Source organism: Mrakia frigida (assembly GCF_051309035.1).
Source record: "Mrakia frigida strain ATCC 22029 unplaced genomic scaffold BDY24scaffold_2, whole genome shotgun sequence".
Lineage (NCBI taxonomy): Eukaryota > Fungi > Basidiomycota > Tremellomycetes > Cystofilobasidiales > Mrakiaceae > Mrakia > Mrakia frigida.
The window spans coordinates 1,154,680-1,173,682 of record NW_027481279.1 but is presented as its reverse complement, the minus strand read 5'-3'; the positions used below and the strand labels follow the sequence as shown (position 1 = coordinate 1,173,682).

General features: G+C 54.5%; 9 protein-coding genes across 9 annotated transcripts; 4 read left to right on the top strand and 5 right to left on the bottom strand.

Moving 5' to 3' along the window:
• Positions 1-162: 162 nt before the first annotated feature.
• RPO26 (DNA-directed RNA polymerase core subunit RPO26) lies at positions 163-762 on the bottom strand (the record flags this gene model as incomplete). The annotated part of the gene is made up of 3 exons (XM_076637114.1): positions 163-200; positions 323-435; positions 671-762. Coding segments are annotated over 3 exons (243 nt in total), but the record flags the coding sequence as incomplete, so codon positions are not given.
• BDY24DRAFT_101198 (uncharacterized protein) lies at positions 697-2,324 on the bottom strand. Its single transcript, XM_076635786.1, has one exon. It carries the CDS (start codon positions 2,210-2,212, stop codon positions 959-961), a length of 1,254 nt encoding a protein of 417 aa, XP_076500922.1. The 5' UTR covers positions 2,213-2,324; the 3' UTR covers positions 697-958.
• On the bottom strand, positions 2,261-5,473 carry PRT1 (translation initiation factor eIF3 core subunit b; the record flags this gene model as incomplete). The annotated part of the gene is made up of 10 exons (XM_076638013.1): positions 2,261-2,671; positions 2,796-3,064; positions 3,153-3,311; positions 3,405-3,549; positions 3,663-4,370; positions 4,465-4,593; positions 4,717-4,891; positions 5,003-5,129; positions 5,254-5,312; positions 5,406-5,473. The coding sequence occupies 10 exons, from the start codon at positions 5,471-5,473 to the stop codon at positions 2,261-2,263; spliced, it is 2,250 nt and encodes a 749-aa protein (XP_076500921.1).
• On the top strand, positions 5,325-8,138 carry BDY24DRAFT_101878 (uncharacterized protein). Its single transcript, XM_076635788.1, has 4 exons — positions 5,325-5,999; positions 6,101-7,051; positions 7,145-7,497; positions 7,543-8,138. Exons 1-4 carry the CDS (start codon positions 5,525-5,527, stop codon positions 8,002-8,004), a joined length of 2,241 nt encoding a protein of 746 aa, XP_076500920.1. The 5' UTR covers positions 5,325-5,524; the 3' UTR covers positions 8,005-8,138.
• A 203-nt stretch (positions 8,139-8,341) lies between these two features.
• On the top strand, positions 8,342-9,362 carry BDY24DRAFT_368161 (uncharacterized protein; the record flags this gene model as incomplete). The annotated part of the gene is made up of 4 exons (XM_076638012.1): positions 8,342-8,514; positions 8,621-8,854; positions 8,936-9,061; positions 9,122-9,362. 4 exons carry the CDS (start codon positions 8,342-8,344, stop codon positions 9,360-9,362), a joined length of 774 nt encoding a protein of 257 aa, XP_076500919.1.
• Positions 9,363-9,943: 581 nt separating this feature from the next.
• On the top strand, positions 9,944-10,448 carry BDY24DRAFT_375979 (uncharacterized protein). The gene has a single exon (XM_076638613.1). It carries the CDS (start codon positions 10,026-10,028, stop codon positions 10,410-10,412), a length of 387 nt encoding a protein of 128 aa, XP_076500918.1. The 5' UTR covers positions 9,944-10,025; the 3' UTR covers positions 10,413-10,448.
• Positions 10,449-10,463: 15 nt separating this feature from the next.
• Positions 10,464-13,799, top strand: BDY24DRAFT_411709 (putative GLN1-glutamate--ammonia ligase; the record flags this gene model as incomplete). The annotated part of the gene is made up of 20 exons (XM_076642964.1): positions 10,464-10,528; positions 10,623-10,645; positions 10,854-10,884; positions 11,001-11,013; positions 11,239-11,278; positions 11,416-11,438; positions 11,569-11,605; positions 11,685-11,742; positions 11,865-11,899; positions 11,995-12,044; positions 12,124-12,226; positions 12,294-12,304; positions 12,418-12,465; positions 12,559-12,658; positions 12,757-12,836; positions 12,905-13,046; positions 13,111-13,177; positions 13,266-13,345; positions 13,425-13,455; positions 13,748-13,799. The coding sequence occupies 20 exons, from the start codon at positions 10,464-10,466 to the stop codon at positions 13,797-13,799; spliced, it is 1,089 nt and encodes a 362-aa protein (XP_076500917.1).
• Positions 13,800-14,021: 222 nt separating this feature from the next.
• Positions 14,022-16,535, bottom strand: BDY24DRAFT_101079 (uncharacterized protein). Its single transcript, XM_076635783.1, has 6 exons — positions 16,364-16,535; positions 16,085-16,278; positions 15,936-16,022; positions 15,628-15,859; positions 15,052-15,413; positions 14,022-14,978 (listed from the first exon to the last, which is right to left on the bottom strand). The coding sequence occupies exons 1-6, from the start codon at positions 16,442-16,444 to the stop codon at positions 14,375-14,377; spliced, it is 1,560 nt and encodes a 519-aa protein (XP_076500916.1). The 5' UTR covers positions 16,445-16,535; the 3' UTR covers positions 14,022-14,374.
• Positions 16,536-16,856: 321 nt separating this feature from the next.
• Positions 16,857-19,003, bottom strand: BDY24DRAFT_100988 (ThuA domain-containing protein). The gene is made up of 8 exons (XM_076635782.1): positions 18,693-19,003; positions 18,427-18,585; positions 18,185-18,342; positions 17,931-18,078; positions 17,787-17,840; positions 17,603-17,691; positions 17,394-17,530; positions 16,857-17,314 (listed from the first exon to the last, which is right to left on the bottom strand). The coding sequence occupies exons 1-8, from the start codon at positions 18,892-18,894 to the stop codon at positions 17,134-17,136; spliced, it is 1,128 nt and encodes a 375-aa protein (XP_076500915.1). The 5' UTR covers positions 18,895-19,003; the 3' UTR covers positions 16,857-17,133.

The following is a 19,003-nucleotide window of genomic DNA, read 5'->3' as shown; positions in this document are numbered from 1 at the left end:
GGAAGAAGGAGAGTGAGCTACAACTCAACTCTCTATCTGCTGCATCTCTGTCAAGAGTCAGGGTTATCTCTCGTGGACGTGTTGTTCTGATGGTACATAGATCGTGTAAAAAAACGTCCTCGAAACCCAAACCCAGCCCGTCGCGAACACAGATCAATCGGTGATCAACTCCTCGACCTTCCAGTCCTCGAACGAGCCGTCTGATCGACGACGAGAGAAGAGGCCAACAACGTCAGCTCGTCGAGTCTCGCTATAGAAGACGGAAATCCGACGTGAGGGACGAAAGGAAGAGGAAGGGAAGGAGGGCTGAGCTCGAACTCACCAGGCAGGTATCTCCGTACGACCAAAGGAATCTTCTTGGCAGCCAACTCCTTGATAGCAATCTCCAGAGGATCCGACTCGGTAGTGATGGGAACGAGAACGGGGGCGTTCATACTGAGAAGGAGGAAGGAAAGAGAAGGAGAGGTCAGCTTTGAGCTCACGTCGAGGCGGGTCTTTCTCGTCGAGCTCAACAGCTCCAGTACCTCCTCCCCTAGATCCCAGGGACTCCGCGAGCTAGCTCGGATCTCCGTCCTGCTTATCGCCCACCACAAACCCTCCAACTCCCCCCGCACCTGCCTCTGTCGACCTCCGTTCCGTCCCTCGTTCGAGCTTCGAAGGCTGAACTGACCTGATCTGCAGCGCCCTCGTTCCAAGAATCCTGGCTCGCTCGTACTTGGTCATGTAGAGAGAAGTGACCCTGACAGCGTTGGCTTTTGGTGCGTTCTCTCCTGGACGAGGAGAGTTGACCTGTAGGATGGGAAACGAGGAAGGGAAGGCAAGGCAAACAAGGTCAGCTTCGGTCCTTCTCCTTCCTCCTTCCTCGCCCTCGTCCAGGGAGAGCTGAGAGATTGAACGTACCTCCTCCTCAGCATCACCTCCCTCGGCTCCATCCATGACCTCGTCGTTTCCCATCTCCTCATCCTCGTCGGCCTGTAAAGAAGAAGTCGAAGGGAGGGGAAGGGAAGGAGTCAGCTTCGAGCTCGACGATTCTGCTCTTCCTTCCTCCAGCCCAGAGCTGAGCTCTGAAGGAATGAGAAAAGAGGGATGAACTAACCCTGATATCCTCCTCCTGACTGGAAGACGGAAAAGAAAGCGGATCAACCATCGAGAGGTCAGCGAACGAGCTCATAGAAAGGGAAAGGAGGGAGGTGCGGCGGAAGGGCGAGAAGGAGCTATCGAACTCACTCGTTGGCGTTGTTTTCCTCGTCGGACATGGTTGAAGCTCTAGAGCTGAAGAGCTAGAGAGAAGGGGGAGATGGGAGGGGGGAGAGAGGGAAAGGGGGTGACCGAGAGGGAAGGGGAGGGTGGTGGTGAGAGGGGAGGTCAGCGTGCGTCTTTCAGAAAAGTTGACCTTGACTTTTGAGCTTCGTTCTTTTCCTTCCTTCCCTCCCAACCACAACTTTCTCGACTTACGGACACTTGGACGAACTCTAAAACGCTGTATTGAGCTGATACGCACGACATGGGTGGTTTCTGGAAGTCTTTTCAGCTGCTCAAAGGCCGCGCTCTTGACTCGTCCTCCCTCGTCTCTTCGCCGACTTCGACAGCTACAGCCTCGCTCTTCAGAGGCCCTTTTGGATAGGATGACGGGTTCCTCGTACTCCCGGATCCAGCCTCGAACAGCCCGACATCTGAGAAGTCGGAACCGCCCGAGGGGAGTCCGTTCGTCGTTGCTGAGGGGCTGTCGGAGGGAGGGAAGAGAGGCGGGAGGGAGAGGATTGTCAGCAAGGATGAGGTGGAGGAGATTGTGGTTAGGAGGGGTAGAAGTAGGAGGAATAGGAGTGGGTTCTCCTAGGGGGAGCGAGGAACCGAGAGGGAGGGAGAGGGGAGGTCGCGTCGTATTTTCTTTTTGGGGGTTTCGTTCACGTCTTTGTTTCTCGTTCTCATTCCTTGTAGCTGATCTTTCGTATTTGTTATCACCCTTCCTACCATCTTGCCATCCTCGTTGTTCGATTGATGCTCCTGCTGTCTTCGATTCAGACGGCGAGGACCAGAAAGACTCAACTCGAAGACCCACACGTCCTCTCCTCGGAGCTTTCGTTGTATCTGGATTCCGACGACTGAAAAGTCCGTTTGGAAGACATGTTCGTTCTCCTCTTCGACTCAACTCTCGCTCTCTCTTTCTCGAAGCAGAACAGCAACAAGATGCAAGAAAGAAACTCGTCAACATAAACCGAACCGAAGTCAAAACACGACCGATGCACTAGCGCTACTGAATCTAAGCCACAATCTCCTCCTTCTCCTCGATAACCACCTCGATCCACTCCTCCACCACCTCGACCTCCTCCTTCTTCGACCCTCCAACGGTCCTCACCACCGTCGGCCACACGCCCAACCTCTTCCTCTCCTCCTCCAACGCGCCCCTCGCACTCGCCTGCCAGGCGTTCCACTCGTCAATCAACCTCCTCCTCAGCTGGAGGACCTCGGCGGATCCTTGCGACTCGGCCGCGGCGTCCTCCTCGTCGAAAGTTCGGGAGAACTCTCGGAGCGTCTTTCGGACGCGTTTCTGGTCTTCCTTGGTGAGGAGGGAGGCGGGACGAGGTCGCCAGAGGAACTGCTTGAAGGCGTCGATGTTGTCTCGCTTGAGCTCCTGGCCTTTGAAATCCCAGATGGTGTAGCCGGAGTCGGTCTGGCACGAACGAGAAGGGGGAAGGAAGGGGGTCAGCGTTCGTTCGCGATCTCGTTCTCGTCGTCGCGTCTCCCCTCTCTCCTTTCTCCTCCCTCTCCTTCGAAACCGAAACAAAAGCACTCACTCCAGGTCTCCAACTAGTAGCGTGACTGGTGCAGTATCGACCCGAAGGGTCCCAGGCGATCTCGGTCATCCCGTAGTGCTCCGTGGTAGCGAGAAGCTGAACGTTGAGTCCCCACTCTCCATCGGGCTTCTTGGAGATCTGCTCGTCGGTGGTGAAGTCGAGGTCCCAGAACTCGATATCGCACTTGGAGGACTCGAAGGTGGCGAGAACGACCTGTCGACCTCGAGGAGACCAGAAGATTCGGTTGGAGGTTTTGTTGTCGAGGGTCTCTGCGAGGGGAGAGGGAGGGAGGGAGGAGAGGAAGAGGTCAGCTTCGTTCCTTCATTCGACGAGAGAGAAAGGATGGGTAGGGCTTACTGAAGATCTTGAAATCTCCCTTCCTCGAATCGAGCTGGTAGAAGACGACGTTGTACTTGATGGTGATTCCAGGTCCAGGGTTTCCGAGGTTGGGATCGTTCGAGGTGACGATTCCGAATCGATCTCCCTTGGGCTCCCAGGCGAAGGCGGTGACGGTGTCTACGAAACGAACAAACCAAAAACTACGAGTCAGCAAAAACGAGTCTCGAACGAGAGGGAAAGAAGGCAGGAGGAGGAGGAAGAGAGACTCACCCTTCAACTCGATAACCTCAACGGGGTAATCCTTCTCCCTCATCCTGAAGATCTCGAGGTTGCAGAAGATGGACTTCTTGGTCTTGGTGTGACGATCGACCTTGACGCAGAGGAAGTCTCCCTGGTCCTGCCAGTGAAGCTTGCACTGAACGAGAGCAAACGAGAGAACGAAACGAAGGAAAGGTCAGCTCTCGATCAAACGCGTTCTCCCTCCCCACCCTCTCACCTCCCGCCCAACCAAAAACGAAAGGTACTCACATCCGAAACGTTGAACAAGTTCTTCGACCTCAAGCTCGTCCTGCTAGGGAAGGCCATCAGAGTCACTCGAGCCGGCTGGTTGGCGACCTCGGGCGTCCAGTAGGCAAACACGTTCTCCTTCTCCTTCTTCTTCCCTCCGGCAGCTCCCTCCTTGTCCTTCTCTCCCAGAGGACACCACTCGAAGTCCGCCACTCCCTCGATCTTGACACTCTTCTTATCGACCAGATCCATCCCAGGAGCGTTGTAGACCGAGATCTGCGATCCGGTCGCGATCCTCGCACAGTACTTGTCGTCGGGACTCCACTTGAGGGCAGGCCAGGTAGGAGCTCGAGGACCCTTGTCGGCGGCGAGAGCGACTCCGTCCGATCCCAAAACGACGGGAGGAGCGTTGAACTCTCCAGGGAAGGTTCGAAGCAGACGACCGGTCTTGACCTCCCAGACGGCGATGTGGTTTCCCTCGTCCTCCTCGGCGTCGAAGTGACGAGGTCCAACGGGCGAGTCCTCGGCGACGTGGATGGGGTGGTCGGAGGTGGAGCAGGTGACGAGGTACTTTTCGCAAGGGGAGAAGGCGATGAGAGCGACGTGAGGGTGGGAGTATCGGTCGAGGGATTGGAACTTCTCTCCTCCCCAGAGGGCGACTCCGGGTCCGTGGGTGGTGGCGAGGTAGGTTCCGAGAGGGGACCATTGGAGGTAGTAGTCTCCCCATCGCTGTAGAGAAGAACGAAGAGAGCAGACTGGTGAGCTCGGGAGGAACGAGAGCGAGAGGGAAGGGAGGAGACGAGAGACTCGAAAAAGAACTCACAGCGTCCTTGTAAGGGATCTCCTCAGACTGAGCTCCTCGACCGTTCCAGAAGACGGAGGCATTGGTACCTCGGAGGAGAACGTACTGATCTCGACCCTGGGTGTCGGCGAGCCACTTTCGAAGATGAGCCTGAGAGGAAGAGGAGGAGGAAGGAAGGAAGGGAAAAACGCGAAGGTCAGCTCGAGCTCCCTTCTTTTCCTTCCTCCCTCACGTTCGACTTATCCTACTCGAAGAGAAGATAACGATGCTCACCTTGGGTACGAAAGTAGTCTCCTGAGGCTCGGACCACTCGGTCTCTACCGAAGCGAATCGCTCGACGTCCGAGAACTTGTTGAAGAGGAGGGTGTTCTTTCCGAACTTGGACTGGTCGAGGACTCGGAGGGCGAAGGAAGCGTCGTTGGACGTAGGGAGAAGGAGGAAGAGGAATCTGTAGCAGGGTAAGGGAGAGAGTAGAAGTCGAACTTGAGGTCAGAAAGACATGTGATGGTGGTGGCGAGAGGTGAAGAAGGGAGGGAGGAAGAAAGGACGGAGAGCTCACCCTTTGGACTCGTTGGTGGCATCGTCCCAAGGCATGATGATCTGATCCTCCTCGACGTTGACCCCTTGCTTCTTGAACTGAGCTCGAAGTCGCTCGAGAAGCTTGACTCGCTTGGATTCATCGACGACTAGAAGAAGGGGAGGGAGAGGAGAGAGAGAGAGGAGGGAAGGGAAGGAAGGAGAGGGAGGTCAGCTCTTTCTTTCGAGCTCTCCAGATCTCATAGACTCCTCGATAGGAAAGAATAAACTCACCGGGAACTCCATCGACGACAAGAACGTGCTCGAATCCCTCGTCGAGAGTAGGACGGTATCTACAAGGAGAAGCGAGGAAGGGGAGAGAAGCGAAGGAGGTGAGCTCTTGAGAACAAAGGAGGCGACTTTTGAAGAGAGAAGAGTCTTCTCACTTCTCCTCGATCTCAGTGTAGTCGATGTCGTCCTCGTCCTCGTAGTTGTCGTGCTCAGAGATAGGCATCCTGGGCAGAAGGGGGTTGTAGAGGGTGAGAAAAGAGAAGGAAAGGGAAGAATGGAGTTGGGGAGAAAGGGAGACGAAGGACAGGACGAGAGAGAACGAAAAAGAGAGCCAGCGACGCAGCGTTGGAGAGGTCGAGGTCGAGCTCGCTCAAGTGCTTGTTTCCCTCTCGACTCCCATCTCATGTCACCTTCCTCGACTTCTACAGGAACCTCCTCCTTAATCCCTACTCCTCTCTCTCTCGATTCCCCTTCTTCTCCTGCCAAAATCACCTTCTCGAGCGCGACTCCTCCTCCTCGTCCAACCTCGCCTCTTCCTCCTCCCCACACAGCCGGTCCTTCAACTTCGTCCTCCCTTCATCCAGCTCAAACAGCTTCCTCAGCTTCGTCGGGTTCGTCGTTGTCAAGATCCAAGTCGACTTCGAGATCGAGAGGGAATCTGGGCAGTTTAGGAAGGATTTCTACTGAAACGGAGGGTTGGAAGCGAACGACCGAGAGCTTGGGAAGGAAGAAGGTCAGGACTCGACCTCGTGAGTTTACCCGACCTCCCTTTCACCTTCAAGTCAGTGTTTTTCTACTAGGAAGCTCGTAGCTGACTCTCTTCGCTTCTCTACTTTCGCTTCGTCTACAGCTTTCGCCGAGCACGAACGAGAATCGCCTCCGACTTCACCGAAATCACTCCTCCCCGTCTCCTCCTCCTCGACCCATCCTCGTTCCTCGCCCTCCCAAACGTCCCAACACCTCTACCAACACCACGAATCTTCCCAATCTTCCTCCACCTACCCCTTCCACTCTCTCGAACGTCAAATTTCTCCTCTCCAGCTCTCTTTACCCGAATCGTTCCCTCCCCAACGAACCGCCGAGCCGAGAGTGGCCCGCCCAGGAGAGGAGGACTCTTCAGACGAGGACGTAGAGAATCAAGCTGGAACTGGAGCTTCACCGCCAGAGGGGAAGAGACACGAGTGGTGGTTGCTCAACAAGGGAAAAGCAGCTTTGAACTCTGGCAGGAAGGCGGTGGCGTTCGGACTGGACGACAAGTACCACTCCTATTTCCCCGACACGAGTGCTTCAGCAGGCGATCACACCTCTTCCCTCCCCAACACGGCAACAACAGCTTCCTCCTCCTACCCTTCCTCCCCAGCACTCCCACCTCTCCCTCTTCCACGTTCTTCCCAAGATCAACGCGAACAACCTCCGACCCCTGGCTCCTCCACAGCAAACGGCACACCTCTCCAACGTCCTCCCAAAACGCGTCTCTCCTCTCACTTCCCTTCCTTCCACATTCCCTTGCCTCGTCTCGACCTCTCCAACCCTTACTCGGCTCATCAATCCAAAACCCCAGGTTGGGAGGAACCCTACTCTTCTGCTCCTTTCTTGCCCGTCGATCCAGAGGGGGAGGAAGCGAAGAGGAGGAATCGACTGGAGAGGGTCGGGCATTGGTTGCTTTACAGCTACTGGACGCCGTTGGTGCTGAGGGCGTTGAACTTTGGGTTGACGGCTGGGACGATGGGTGTTGGGATCAAGATTAGGGAGTTGGAGGCGGGGTTGGGGAAGCAGGGGATCACGGGGAGTAGTCCTGTTGGTGAGTTCAACGTCCAGCGTCGTTGTCGTATCTCGTTTCTTTCTTTCTTTCTTCGGAGAACTGACCTTGCTCTTCGTTCTTCTCTCGTTTCAGTCGCCATCATCTACAGCCCCATCACCCTCCTGCACGTCCTCCTCGCCATCTACCTCGAATACTTTGGTCGTCCCGTCGGACTCTGGTCCCTCTCCTCCAAACTCCTCTTCACCTCCCTCGACCTCCTCTCCATCTCCCTCTGGTCCTCCCTCCTCTCCCTCTCCCTCTCGGACTTGCTTTCGACGCCGTTGACGTGCGTGAGCGAGCAGGCAAGATGGTGGACGAGCGTGCCGGTCGAGGATATCGAGTTCAGAGGTGATCACGACGTGTGTAGTTACCAGATCGCGTTGGTGGTGACGGTGGCGGTGGGGACGGTGGGATTCTTGGTTAACTTCTTTGTTAGCTTGGGGAGGGTCTTCGCGAAGGTCTTGGGGAGGAGGAGATGAGTGGGGAGGGAGGGGAGACGCGTCGTCGTTTCGAGCTCGCTTCGTTTGCATCTTCTTCATTTCTTTCCCTGTCCCTCTATCCCAGTCCTGCCTATCGTTTTCCATCTCTTAGTCTCAGTTCCCTGCTGCTCGTGTTTCTATCTCTCCGTCGTTCTCGTCCTCGTTCTCGTCCTCGTTCTCCTTTCGATTTTCGTCTCCTCTGCATCCGCATCTGCCTGCTCGCTCACTCTCTTTTGCTCACTCGTCTACTCTCCTATCTCCGCTTACCGTTATGACTGCCACGATTTTCCATATCTCTCCCTATCTCTCTCAGCAGGACTGCCCTTGGTTTTCCTTCCTTTTCGATTCTCGTTCATCTTGATGTTGTTCGAACTCGATGAATTTGCTTCGCAAGTACTGGGCCGAGGTGAGCTCCCTGCAGTACGAAGCAAGGTAGCGAGAGAAGGAAACGAGATGAAAAGAGGAACCGAATAGTCAGAAGTGCACAAGCTGAGAGGGGAGGCCAGGCGCGACGCACATTCCTCGTCTGCGACGCGATTCAACGCAATTCCACCCTTCCAAAGCGACATCAAACGTGAGACTCTCGAGACCTCTCTCCTGTGAGCTTGAGTACATATATTCGAGGAGGAAGCGAGCAAAGAACTGAGACAGAGCGGAGGAGAGCCCTCGTCAGGGGTCGACGCGCTTGGACCTCTTTCCTTCGAAAACTCGCTTTCTCTTGCCGTCCTTCCTTTACCCTCAACGTCCACACCACACTCTTTTCCTCGACCTCCACACTCTTTTGAACCTCTTAATTTCTCTCTCGGTCACCATGAAGTCCTTCTTCCTCTCTCTCCTCCTCGCCTCCCAATTCGCTTTCGCTCAACCCAGCTCCCCTTCCTCCTCCGAGAACGACGTCGCTGCCCTTCGAGTCATCAAGAAACGACAGGCGACCTCGAAGCAGATCGTCGAACGAATGAGAGCAGGACCTAGAAGGAGGACAGAGTGAGTTGAGCCATTGATTTCTCGCGTTCTGAGACGGTCGAGCTTTGTGTTGATCCTCTTCCTCCTTTCGCTCGCCGCACCAGCCCCTCCGCTGTCCCTCAACCAGTTTGCTTGAGCACCAACTTGATCGTAGTACGTCTAAACTCCGCCTCCCCTACAGAGGCAGCGCTTACTCATCCCTTCCTGTCTTGAAGAACGGAGACTTCCAAACGGCCGACCCAACTCACGTCTCGCCTTGGAGGTGGTTCGCTCTGCCCAGCACCATGAGGTCTACTACCACCGTGTACAGTGGCCCCTATGTATACGCAGATCCCAGCGATACCGGAGGTCACTGGTCTTTGTGAGTATACTCTACCATCGCGTTTCATCGGAGGAGAAGCTGATCAGGTTTTGTTTTGATTCAGCATCACCGTTCCGACAGGTCCTGGAGTCATGACCTTAGTCCAAGATATCGTCCCTCAGCTTGGCCAGAAGTATACCCTCGACTTCCAGCTTGGAGCCCTCGCTTACGGACAGAACTCTTGCCCTATCACGGTTTCGGCGGGAGGTGAGTCGAAACCCGACGCGTCGCCTCTCTTTTCCTCTTCGTTCCTTTTCCTTCGCTCAGCCCCATTCTTCTTCGATTCTCGTCTTCAGATAAATCCATCACCTTCAACGACTACTGTCGCACCGGGGACACCTCTTGCACCAAGGTGGGAACCAACCTTCCAACCTTCAAGAAACACACTCTGTCGGACATCTCTTTTGCTGCCACCGCCTCAACGGTTTCCTTCGCTTTCGACTGTACCTCGATGGCCACAGGCTCTGCTTACCGATACATCGTAGATAACGTTTCTCTCAAGTGTTAGGCAGATTAGATTAGGTAGCAGATGGATGGAGTCGTGGAAAACGAGTCGAGGAGGAAAAGCGGGACGAACGCGTCGCGATGGAGCCGTTCGTCGAGACAGCTGAGACAAAATGGTACCCCGAGGTGTCATCTATAGCTGGGTTCAGGCTGCTGCTGAGCTCAAGGTCACGGACGGAGAGAGGTGGGAAGGAGTCGAGACGATTGACGCGCGCGTCGTTTCTTAACTTTCTGCCCTGAAATTAAGGTCGCGTTCAGAAGCCATAGGAATGATGACGAAGAGATGTAGCAGGCGGCAGCGAGAAGGAGACGAGGTGAAAAGACGCGTTGTGCGTTCGTTCCTTGATTCGCTCGATTGAAGTCTTTTGCCGGTTTCGTTCCCTCGCCGTCTGGAGGTAAGCGGACGAGATCCGTACGGAGACTTCCGCAGAACGCGTTGGGGAGGGAGCAGGAGACGGAAGAGAGAGGTAAAGGACGCGTCGGTCACTTGGCCCGAAGAAGCCATTTTGCTTTTGATTTTTCTTCACTCACTTCCTTGGAGCTTCATTAGATACCCATGCCTACGGGTCTCCTCTCCATCTCTGTCTGCTCCAGCTCCCGTTGTGCGAGCCTGTTCTTTCATTTAGCGTCGCGTCTGATTCAAAATCGAACTCTACGTTTTCTCTGAATGTTCTCTCTCTCATTTCCTCTGCCTCTTCTTCCCTTACTTCAGCTTGACCACTTCTATAGATTTCTCGCCATAAATACTCCCTTCACCCCTTTATCTCACTATCTTCTTGGCCGTCCCAGAAGCCTCGCTCTTCTCGCAATCTCAATCTCGTCTGTTGCATCTCGTTCGAGCGCACCTGGTCGTCTGCCTCTCGCTCTTTTTCGAGCCTCGTTCGATAGTCAATCCTTCACCTGCCTCTCTTCCACTACTTCCAGCAAATCTTCCCTTCCAGTCAGATCTCAGAGTCCACCACCTCCGAGAAGCCCCAGGAAATTTATTCGCCATTCAAACCCCAGAAAAAAGAGAGCGTCAAATCGCATTGGCAACCAACCCCTCCCCGATTGAGCTGCTCTCTCTTCGCGCTTCCTTCTCTGCTCGCTCTTCTCGTTTCTCAAGATGACTTCTGCTGAGGATTACCGACACAACCCTACGCTTCTCGCCCCTTACCTCGCTCTTTCCCAGTGCGTAAATTGCGCTCGTCGCTTTAGCGTTTCCCCTCCTCGATTGCGCCTGAGACTTACGCCAGTTTTTCCCTCTTGGTGCTCGTCTCTACAGGGGAGGAAAGATCATGGCCGAGTGTGAGTATCGAGTTTATACTGGTTGCTGGTAGAGATGTAGAGGGAGTTCAAGAGGAGAGAGAGTTCGGAGGGAAGGAGGAGCGAGTCAGGTCGACGAGAGGATGAGCTTGGATAGCCTTCCTTTCCCTTTCCTCTTCCTTCTTCGCTTCCCTTCTCCTCTTCGAGACTGGAAGCTGACTCTCTTCTGTGTTCTCTTTGCCTCCTACAGACGTCTGGATTGACGGAGAGGGAGGATTGAGGTGAGTCTTTCAGCCCTCTTTTTCTTCCGAACCAGAGTTGCCCTCTTCGTTGGTCGCCCGTGACTCGCCTCGTTCTGACCACTCTCCCTCCTCACCCTTTGCTCCGTTCGTTCCAGGTGCAAGACCACCGTGAGCATCTTCGTTTCATCTTCATATCTATAGAAGCTCGGAGCTCCTAGATAAGGTCAGGGATAGAGGGAAGGAAGGATCAAAAGTGTTTGGTCGTTTGATCACAAGCACCGAGTCCTTCCGACCTCAACGGCCTTCAAACCTCCCTGGCCTCTTCTTTGTCTCCTTCTCTCGCTCGCTCGCTCGTGCTGAGCTCGTTTCTACGTTGTTGGTGTGGTGCTCTAGACCGTCGATGCCCCCGTCAAGTCGGTTTCGGAACTCAAGGGTTCGTTCTTCTCTCCCCATCTCGTTTCTTTGCTCGTCATCGAAGGAGAAAGCGCGACCTCGTTTTTCGTCCTCCAACGACGTCGTCTCTTCGCCTTTTTGCTGACTTGGTATGCTTGGTCTTCTTTCATTTCACAGAGTGGAACTTCGATGGATCGAGTGTGAGTTCTACCTTTGCTTGCTCGAGGAGGAAGCTCAGTCGTTCGAAGACAACTGGCGCTTCCTTTCCCTTCCTTCCTTCCCTTTATCCCTACTGACAGCGTTATCCTGCTCATCCCTTATCCATTTCAGACCAACCAAGCCCCTGGACACGACTCTGATGTCTACCGTCAGTCGTCCTTTCCATCTCTACTACCTCGAACGCGTCCTCAGTCTAGCTGACCTCGTCTCCCTTTCTCCTCCTCCAGTCCGACCCGTCACCATCTTCAAGGACCCTTACAGAGGTGGAGACAACATCCTCGTTCTGTAAGTCTATTCAGACGACTCGAACCTCTTCCCAGACTCCTTTCCCCGAGGGTGTTCTTCCTAGAATCGAGAACGAGAATCAGACGAAGAAACTAAAACCGAGACCTCTTGTGATGCGAAAGCTGCGAGACGTTCAACTCTGACGGAACCCCCAACCGTTAGTCCTACTACTCCTCCCTCGTCTTCGCCGCTACGACCATATCTGACATGCTTTGATTGCTCTTTTGTTTTGTGCCTTGCCTGCGTCTTTAGGAACCAACCACCGATTCCATGCCAACAAGGCCATGGAGGCGGCCAAGGAGGTTCGTTCAATCCTTTCTCTTCTCTCGCTCCTCGTAAACTTTTTTACTTACCCATCTCCTCGTTCTTCCTTTCCATCAGCACGTCCCATGGTTCGGACTCGAGCAGGAGTACTCCCTCCTCGACGCCGACGGATGGCCTCTTGCCTGGCCCAAGGGAGGATTCCCCGGACCCCAGGGACCTTGTACGTCGTTTCTCGCCTCTCTATACCTTCGTCGGAACTCGAGCTAATCTTCCTTCGTTTTAATCAGACTACTGTGGTGTGCGTAGCCATTTTCGTCGCTCGGCGGATCTCGAGAAACTCGCCGAGCTCTCGACTGACCTTTCCTCTTTCTCTCTTTCTCTGTCCTCTTTTTTGACGTTGATTCTTTTCAGGTTGGACAAGGACGAGTTTTCGCCCGAGACCTGATCGAGGCTCACTACGTGAGTAGACTTTGTCCTCGTCTCTCAGCGAGACGAGCCGATCGCTGACCTTTCTCTCCCTCTTCGACGACGACGACGACGAAACGAAAACAGCGAGCTTGCCTCTACGCCGGAGTCGAGATCGCCGGTATCAACGCCGAGGTCATGGCTTCCCAGTGGGAGTTCCAGGTCGGACCCTGTGAGGGTATCTCCAGTGCGTTTTCGTCTTTCTTTTCTCTTCCCGCTCTTCCCGTTTCGTCCTCGAACTTTGTCGCTGACGCCTCGATTTCTTCTTCGTTTCGGCTTCTTCAGTGGGAGATCACCTCTGGATGGCCCGATTCCTTCTCATCAGATGTGCTGAGGAGTGGGGAATCAAGGCACGTTCTTTCCTCGTCAATTCTCGTTTCGAGTCCTCGACGCCGTCGCTGACTTTCCCTCCTCGCCTCGTTTTCTCGTCCAGGTCTCCTTCCACCCCAAGATCGTCAAGGAGGGAGAGTGGAACGGAGCCGGATGCCACACCAACTTCTCGACGAAGGAGATGCGAGCTGAGGGTGGATACTCCGCCATCATGGACGCCGTCAAGAAGCTCGAGTCGAAACACAGTTCGTCCTCCCTCCTTGCCTTTCCTTCTCTCTTCTCGTACTGATGACTATTTCTCGTCAACAGTGGAGCACATCGCCGTCTACGGATCCGAGAACGAGCTCCGACTCTCTGGAAAGCACGAGACCGGACAGTTCGTTCACCTTCTCTTCCTCTCGTCCCGCGTCGTCGTTCACTTCTAGGCTTTGAGCTGACCTTTCTGCCCCTCCTCTGTCTCTCAGCATCGGACAGTTCTCTTGGGGAGTCGCCAACCGAGGAGCTTCCATCCGAATCCCCCGACAGGTCGCCCAGCAGCAGAAGGGTTCGTTCCCCTTCCCGTCTCGACCTCGTTTCTCTCTCTCTTGTGCTGACCTCTTCCTTCGCCTTCCCACTTCTTCCAGGATACCTCGAGGACCGACGACCCGCTTCCAAGTTAGTTCTTCTTTCATTCGCTTTCCCTTGTCTGAACGATCTGGTGTTGGCGTGCGATCTGTCGAGCAAAGGCTGACCTTCCCTCGTCCCTCCCTCCTTTCCTCCCTCCTTCCCTCCTTCGCCCCCTTCCCTCCCTCCTCCCTCTCTTCTCTCTTCGTCCCATCTCTCATTATATCTCGTTTCCTCCAACTCCCTACCTCGTCTACGCCCCATCGCTCTTCACCTCGTCTCCTCCTACCTCTCGCCCGCGTCGCATCTTCACTCTAACCTCCCCAACTACCACCGGAAACAGCATCGACCCTTATGAAGTCACCGGCATTATGATTTCTACATGTCTGCTTTGATCTGGGACATCTACAATCCCCAAAAAACCTTCATTCTTTCTCTAGTTAGCTTTTTTTCTCGTCCACACCACCTTTTCTTCGTAGTCAACCCTTTCCCCGGCCAACGCGCCTCTCCCCTCCCCAAACTACGCTCACCCGACCTCAACGTCTTCTCATTCGGTTTCTTACCTTACCGTCTAAGCTCAATTTTTCTTCAACCCTCTCCCGGTCGAACCCAAACTCCCCTCAGACTGGAAATCCGACTCAACCCCAAAGCCCTTTTTTTGAACTTTCAGTAGTTCGCCTGTTCTTGTTTTCCCTTTTGCTTTCCTTTGATACTTTTTTGCTCGTCTGCTCCGGCTCTGTAGTGGAGAGAGTAGGTGGTGTGTATGTTTTTTTTCCCTCTGTTGCCGAGGAGGAGAGACGAAAGAGCGAAAGAGAAGAGCGAATCGACGACGCGACGAGACAACGAGGCAAAGAGTTCTCACTTTCCGAGACGGGTAGGAACGACGGGCAAGACTTCGTGAACGTCATTGAAAACTGGACTCAGCAAATATGCAAACTCTCAACTCTACGTCCTCTCAATCCCTCCTCCCTCAGCCCTGTTCCGACCAGACCCTTCCCTCAAAATCGACCAGCTCGATCCCCATCAAACGCAACGCTCGAACCTTCTCCTTCAACCCACGCATCCTTCTATGCTTCTCGAACCTCCAATCTGCACACGTCAACCTGACTCGTCTCAACCTCGTAAAACGAGATCTCTCGAAACTCTCGACGAGCTCTCGCAAGAGGGCTCCGTCTCGAGTCGAGGATCCGGGGTCGAACCAACCGCATCCGAAGGAGAGTTCGTCCTCGTTTCGTGCGGAGAGATCCGAGACACCGATCTCGAGCTGCTCGAGGGAGGGGTAGGGTTGTCGGGCCAGGAGCAGGGGTTCGAGACGAAGTCCATCGACGGCGAGGATCCGGAGGGAGGGGCAGGCGATGAGGGAATGAAGAGGCAGGGAGGGAGCGTCGTAGAGTTCTCGAGTGTCGTCGAAGTTCTTCTCCGTGAGGTTGAGGTGGGTGAGAGTGGATCCGAATTGAGTGAGGAGCCTTCGGAGTTCCGGAAGGGTCCCGTCCAGAGCGAAGGGTGACGCGTCGTCGCCAGCATCGCCGTGAACGACGAACTCGATTAGGAGACGACGAAGGTTTGGGAGACTCCTGGTGAGACCAAGGAGGTACTGATTAGTTACTGAAATGCGTGCGAGATTTGGAGTAGACGCGTCGCTCGTACCTTCGCTCCGCCACTCCTCCCAACGTCGACTCCCCGGTCTCCACCAGCCTCTTGAGGATGTACTGCGAGAAAGAAAGACCGACGTCCATCGAAAGAGAAAGACTCTCGAGAGAGGGAGGAAGATCGATGGTTCCGATTCCACGAGCGTTCCTGAAGGAGGTGGTTTGACGGTCGTAGGACGTGAAGGTGACCTCGACGGAAAGCTCTCGAAGCGACGGCGCGTGTTTCGAGAGGGAGGAGAGGACCGCTATGTTGCAGGGATCGACGACGAGTCCTCGGATGATGGTGAGGGAAGGGAAGACCGTTGAGATGAAGAGGAGATCCAGCTTGCTCGAGACGCATCTCTCACGCATCGAAGCGGTCTTGAGCATCGGGTGGTGGAGGGTTTTGACGAATGGGATGTGGGTAGGGTTTGATTGAAGGTAGAGGACGAGGTCAGTGCTCGTGTTCTTGATTGAGCCTCGATTCGGAAGGACGATATGACGGTGAAGGTAAGGAAGGGCGAGAGACTGAGGCGAGAAAGCGATAAACCGGATCAGAAGGTGGGCGGACTGAGCGAATGGCAGCTGGACTTACGTGCCAAGTCTTGTTCACCAGCGAACACGATCGTAGGACGTCAATCGACTGTCTCAAGAACGTCGCATCCGATGCTGGGTGAGGAGAGCAGGTATCGGAGATCACGGAGAAGACGACGTCGAGGACGTCGGCGAGGATGACTCTCGGGTCGCGAAACTCCTCAGGAGGACGAGGACATCCAAAGCCGGTGACAAGTTCGGGGTCTGAAAGACAGTTCTCAATCCACATGAGCCTGTAAATCGAAAAAGAGGAAAGAGGATCAGGGGGACGAAAAGACGCGGTGGAGGAGGGAAGAAGGACGAACGCACCTCGACAGCACTCCCGTCGGCGATTCAGATACCTCTACTTCTTCCAGCCGGAAGTGAGCAGTCGTAGAGCAGTGTGTATTATCGAGCCTGTCAGGTGAAGAGCTGGTCAGAAAGGCCGGGGAAGAGAACGTCGGAATCATCCTGCTCACGAAGAAAGGTTCGAACATCGACCCGGTAGCCTCCTCTTCTTGAGCGTAGAGACTCGGAGTGACGTGTCGAAGTCTAACGACGAGATCTCCACTTCAGGTTTGATGCCCAGAATATCGCAGACGGTGAGGGAAGGGGGGAAGAGCGAGTTGATCGATGCGATGAGACGCGCACTCCGGTCTTGAAATCGTTCTGCCTGAAGGAACGTAAAGCCCGAGACTAGTCAGCTCCGAGAATAGAGGAGCTACAAACCCCCCAAAAAATCGTGATAAAGAACTCACTCGAGAAGGAGAAGCGACCGTCAAGACGAGATGACCTTGAAGGTGAGGTGACGCCCAGAAACCCTTCCTTCCATTCAACATGGCTTCCCACTCGTCCGAGTCTGATATGTCTCTTCCAATTACGGCGCGATCTCCCGTTTGGGTCAGGGTAGAGGCGAGAGGGTCGTAGAGCTGCCACTCTTTCCAGCAGGAAGGGAAAGAAGGATCGAAGCTCCATTCAACGTGCTGAAGGACGAGGTTGTCGAGAGGGGAGAAGCCGAAGGATGTGCGAATCTAGGATACCATGGAACCCCGAGTAAGTACCAGATTCAGCTCCGCGTCAAGGAAAAGGTGCTGTATCGGACTGACCCACTGGGATATCAAGTAAAAGGAAGGGATGCCCACAGGGCGGAGGGATCGACGTCTTCCCTTCTCTGGCGTCTTGTCCTCCTTGGGCTGAGGGATGCCGAGATCTCGAGCGAGACGAAGATAAAGAGCAGTAATCCTGAGCATTTGAGGGGGACAACGGAGAGCGATAAAGCAGAAAGGGGGTGGGAAGGGGGAGGAGAGGATGGAAGTTGAAAGGAAGGAGTTGGTCGCTGAGCTCGAAGAAACGCTCGCTCCCTTCGCCTCCTTGTTACCCAGAGGCTACGTCTTCGCGTCCTGTCCAAGGTTACTTGAGTGCTTGAAATACTCAGGTACCTCTCAAGAGCCCTACTTGGTCGACTTAAGTATAGGTCGACCGTCTCAGTAGACTGTGACAGCTCCCGCACTCGGAAACAGTCCTCCTCTCATCCGCTGAGCAGCATTACCAAAGCAAAAGCTACCCCACTCAGCACTAAACTGTTGCCTATCGTATGTATCCTACTCAAAGACCCTCCAGTGGAAGCAGCGGTAGAGGAAGGAGAAGCTCCTTGAGTCGAAGCGGTCGTTCCGGATGGCGACGCACCGGAGGGAGTCGTCGAGGAGGAGCTGCTCCGCAAAGCAAAAAAACAGTCGGAGATTGATCATCTAGGCGTTGGGGTCTCATCGAACGAGGGTGAAAACTCACGGGAGGACGGAAGAGGAAGTTTCAGTCGTCGAGTTCGACGCCGTCCCAATCTCAGCGGTCGAGTCGAAAGCCCTCGTCGTTCCAGCTTCAAGGGACCAGACGAGTCCCTTCATGACGTGTTCGAGGAAGATAGGGTCCTGTAGAAGCGAGGAAGGGAGTCAGTTCGAAGAGAAGAAATAGATGGGAAGAGGGAGAAAAGTGGGACTGACCTCCCAAGTCGCGTTGTTGTGACCGAGAGAGGTGAAGAAGGAGCGACCTGCTTTCACTGAAGAGGAAACTGTGACGGCCGAAGTTGGGTCTTGATACCAGGCTGCGATGAAAAGGGGGGAGGAAGTGGTGAGAGAGTGCGATGCGACGAAGGAGAGGAAAGGGGAGGAAGAGAGAGCGACGAACCGATGGGATGAGGAGAGCCTTGGTCGTAGGCTCCTGTTGAGACTCCTCCGGTGTCTATGAAGAGCGTGACGAAGAGCCAAATGAGCGTCTGAGAGAAACGGGTCGATGGAGGAGACGGAGAGAGGAGACTGAGAGACGACGAACCGTTGTAGCTCGACTCGTCGACGGTCATCAAAACAGTAGCTCCCACCGTCCTAGGATCCGATCTGAAGTAGTAGACTTCCTCTTCGAACGTCCATCGAGCTGGGATGTTGGTCATAGCTGGGTGAGTGGTGTTGAGAGGCAGGAAGGTCTTTGCGATGGGAAGGCGAGGGAGGTGAAGAGAAGAAGGTCACGAAGATCAGCTTCTCTCTTCTCCTCTCTTCAACCCTCGAGCATAGCTCCTCAAACGAACTCACCGCTTGCTGCAGAGTAGGATGATAATCGAATAGAGCTCCCACCTCGTTCTGGAAGAACTCTGTGGTGAAGAGGCAAGCGCAACCAGCGTGGACACCGAGGAAGTTCCCTCCTTTTTGAAGCCAGCGAAGGAAGGCGTCCTTGCCGGATTGATCGAGGACTGCAGTAGAGATGATGAGATGGTATATATCAGCTCGATGATGTGTACTCGAAATGAGCGAGAGACAGAGGAGGAGGAACGAACCCTCGTCCGAGTTGGAGACGAAAGCAATCGCATCGAACTCGTTCAGCCCGTCGTCGGAGAAGAGAGCTGGATCCTCAGAGAACGAGAAGGATATGTTGTAAAGGGGTCCTTGTTGCTTGAAGGCTTCGATTGCAGTTGGAATCGAGTCATGGCGGAATCCTGGTGGCAGAGAGATGGAGGGAGAGAGGAGAAGGGAAGGGAGGGAAAGAGGTGAGCTCGACGTCCGCCTCTCTCTGCTTCGAAGCTCTCGTACTCGTGCCACGAACCTGCTGTCCGAGTATATACGAGCACCGAAGGGTCTGCTAGCACCAGTAAAGGAATCAAGAATAAAGAGCTCAAACGAGAGAAAAGGAAGGAGGTTGAGCTCATGGCCGTTTGAAGACTCGGGGCAAGGTTCAACGTCGACCGAGGGCTGAAAGAGAAGGGAGAGGGAAATGGCTCGAAGCTTCTCCTACCAACGACGACCATCTCTTCCTTCCACGCTGACAGATTCAGAAAACAGGCCGTCTCGAAAAGAGTACAAAGGTTGAATCGCTTGAAGGAGAGACTGTCCCTCACCAACCACCATCTTCCCTCT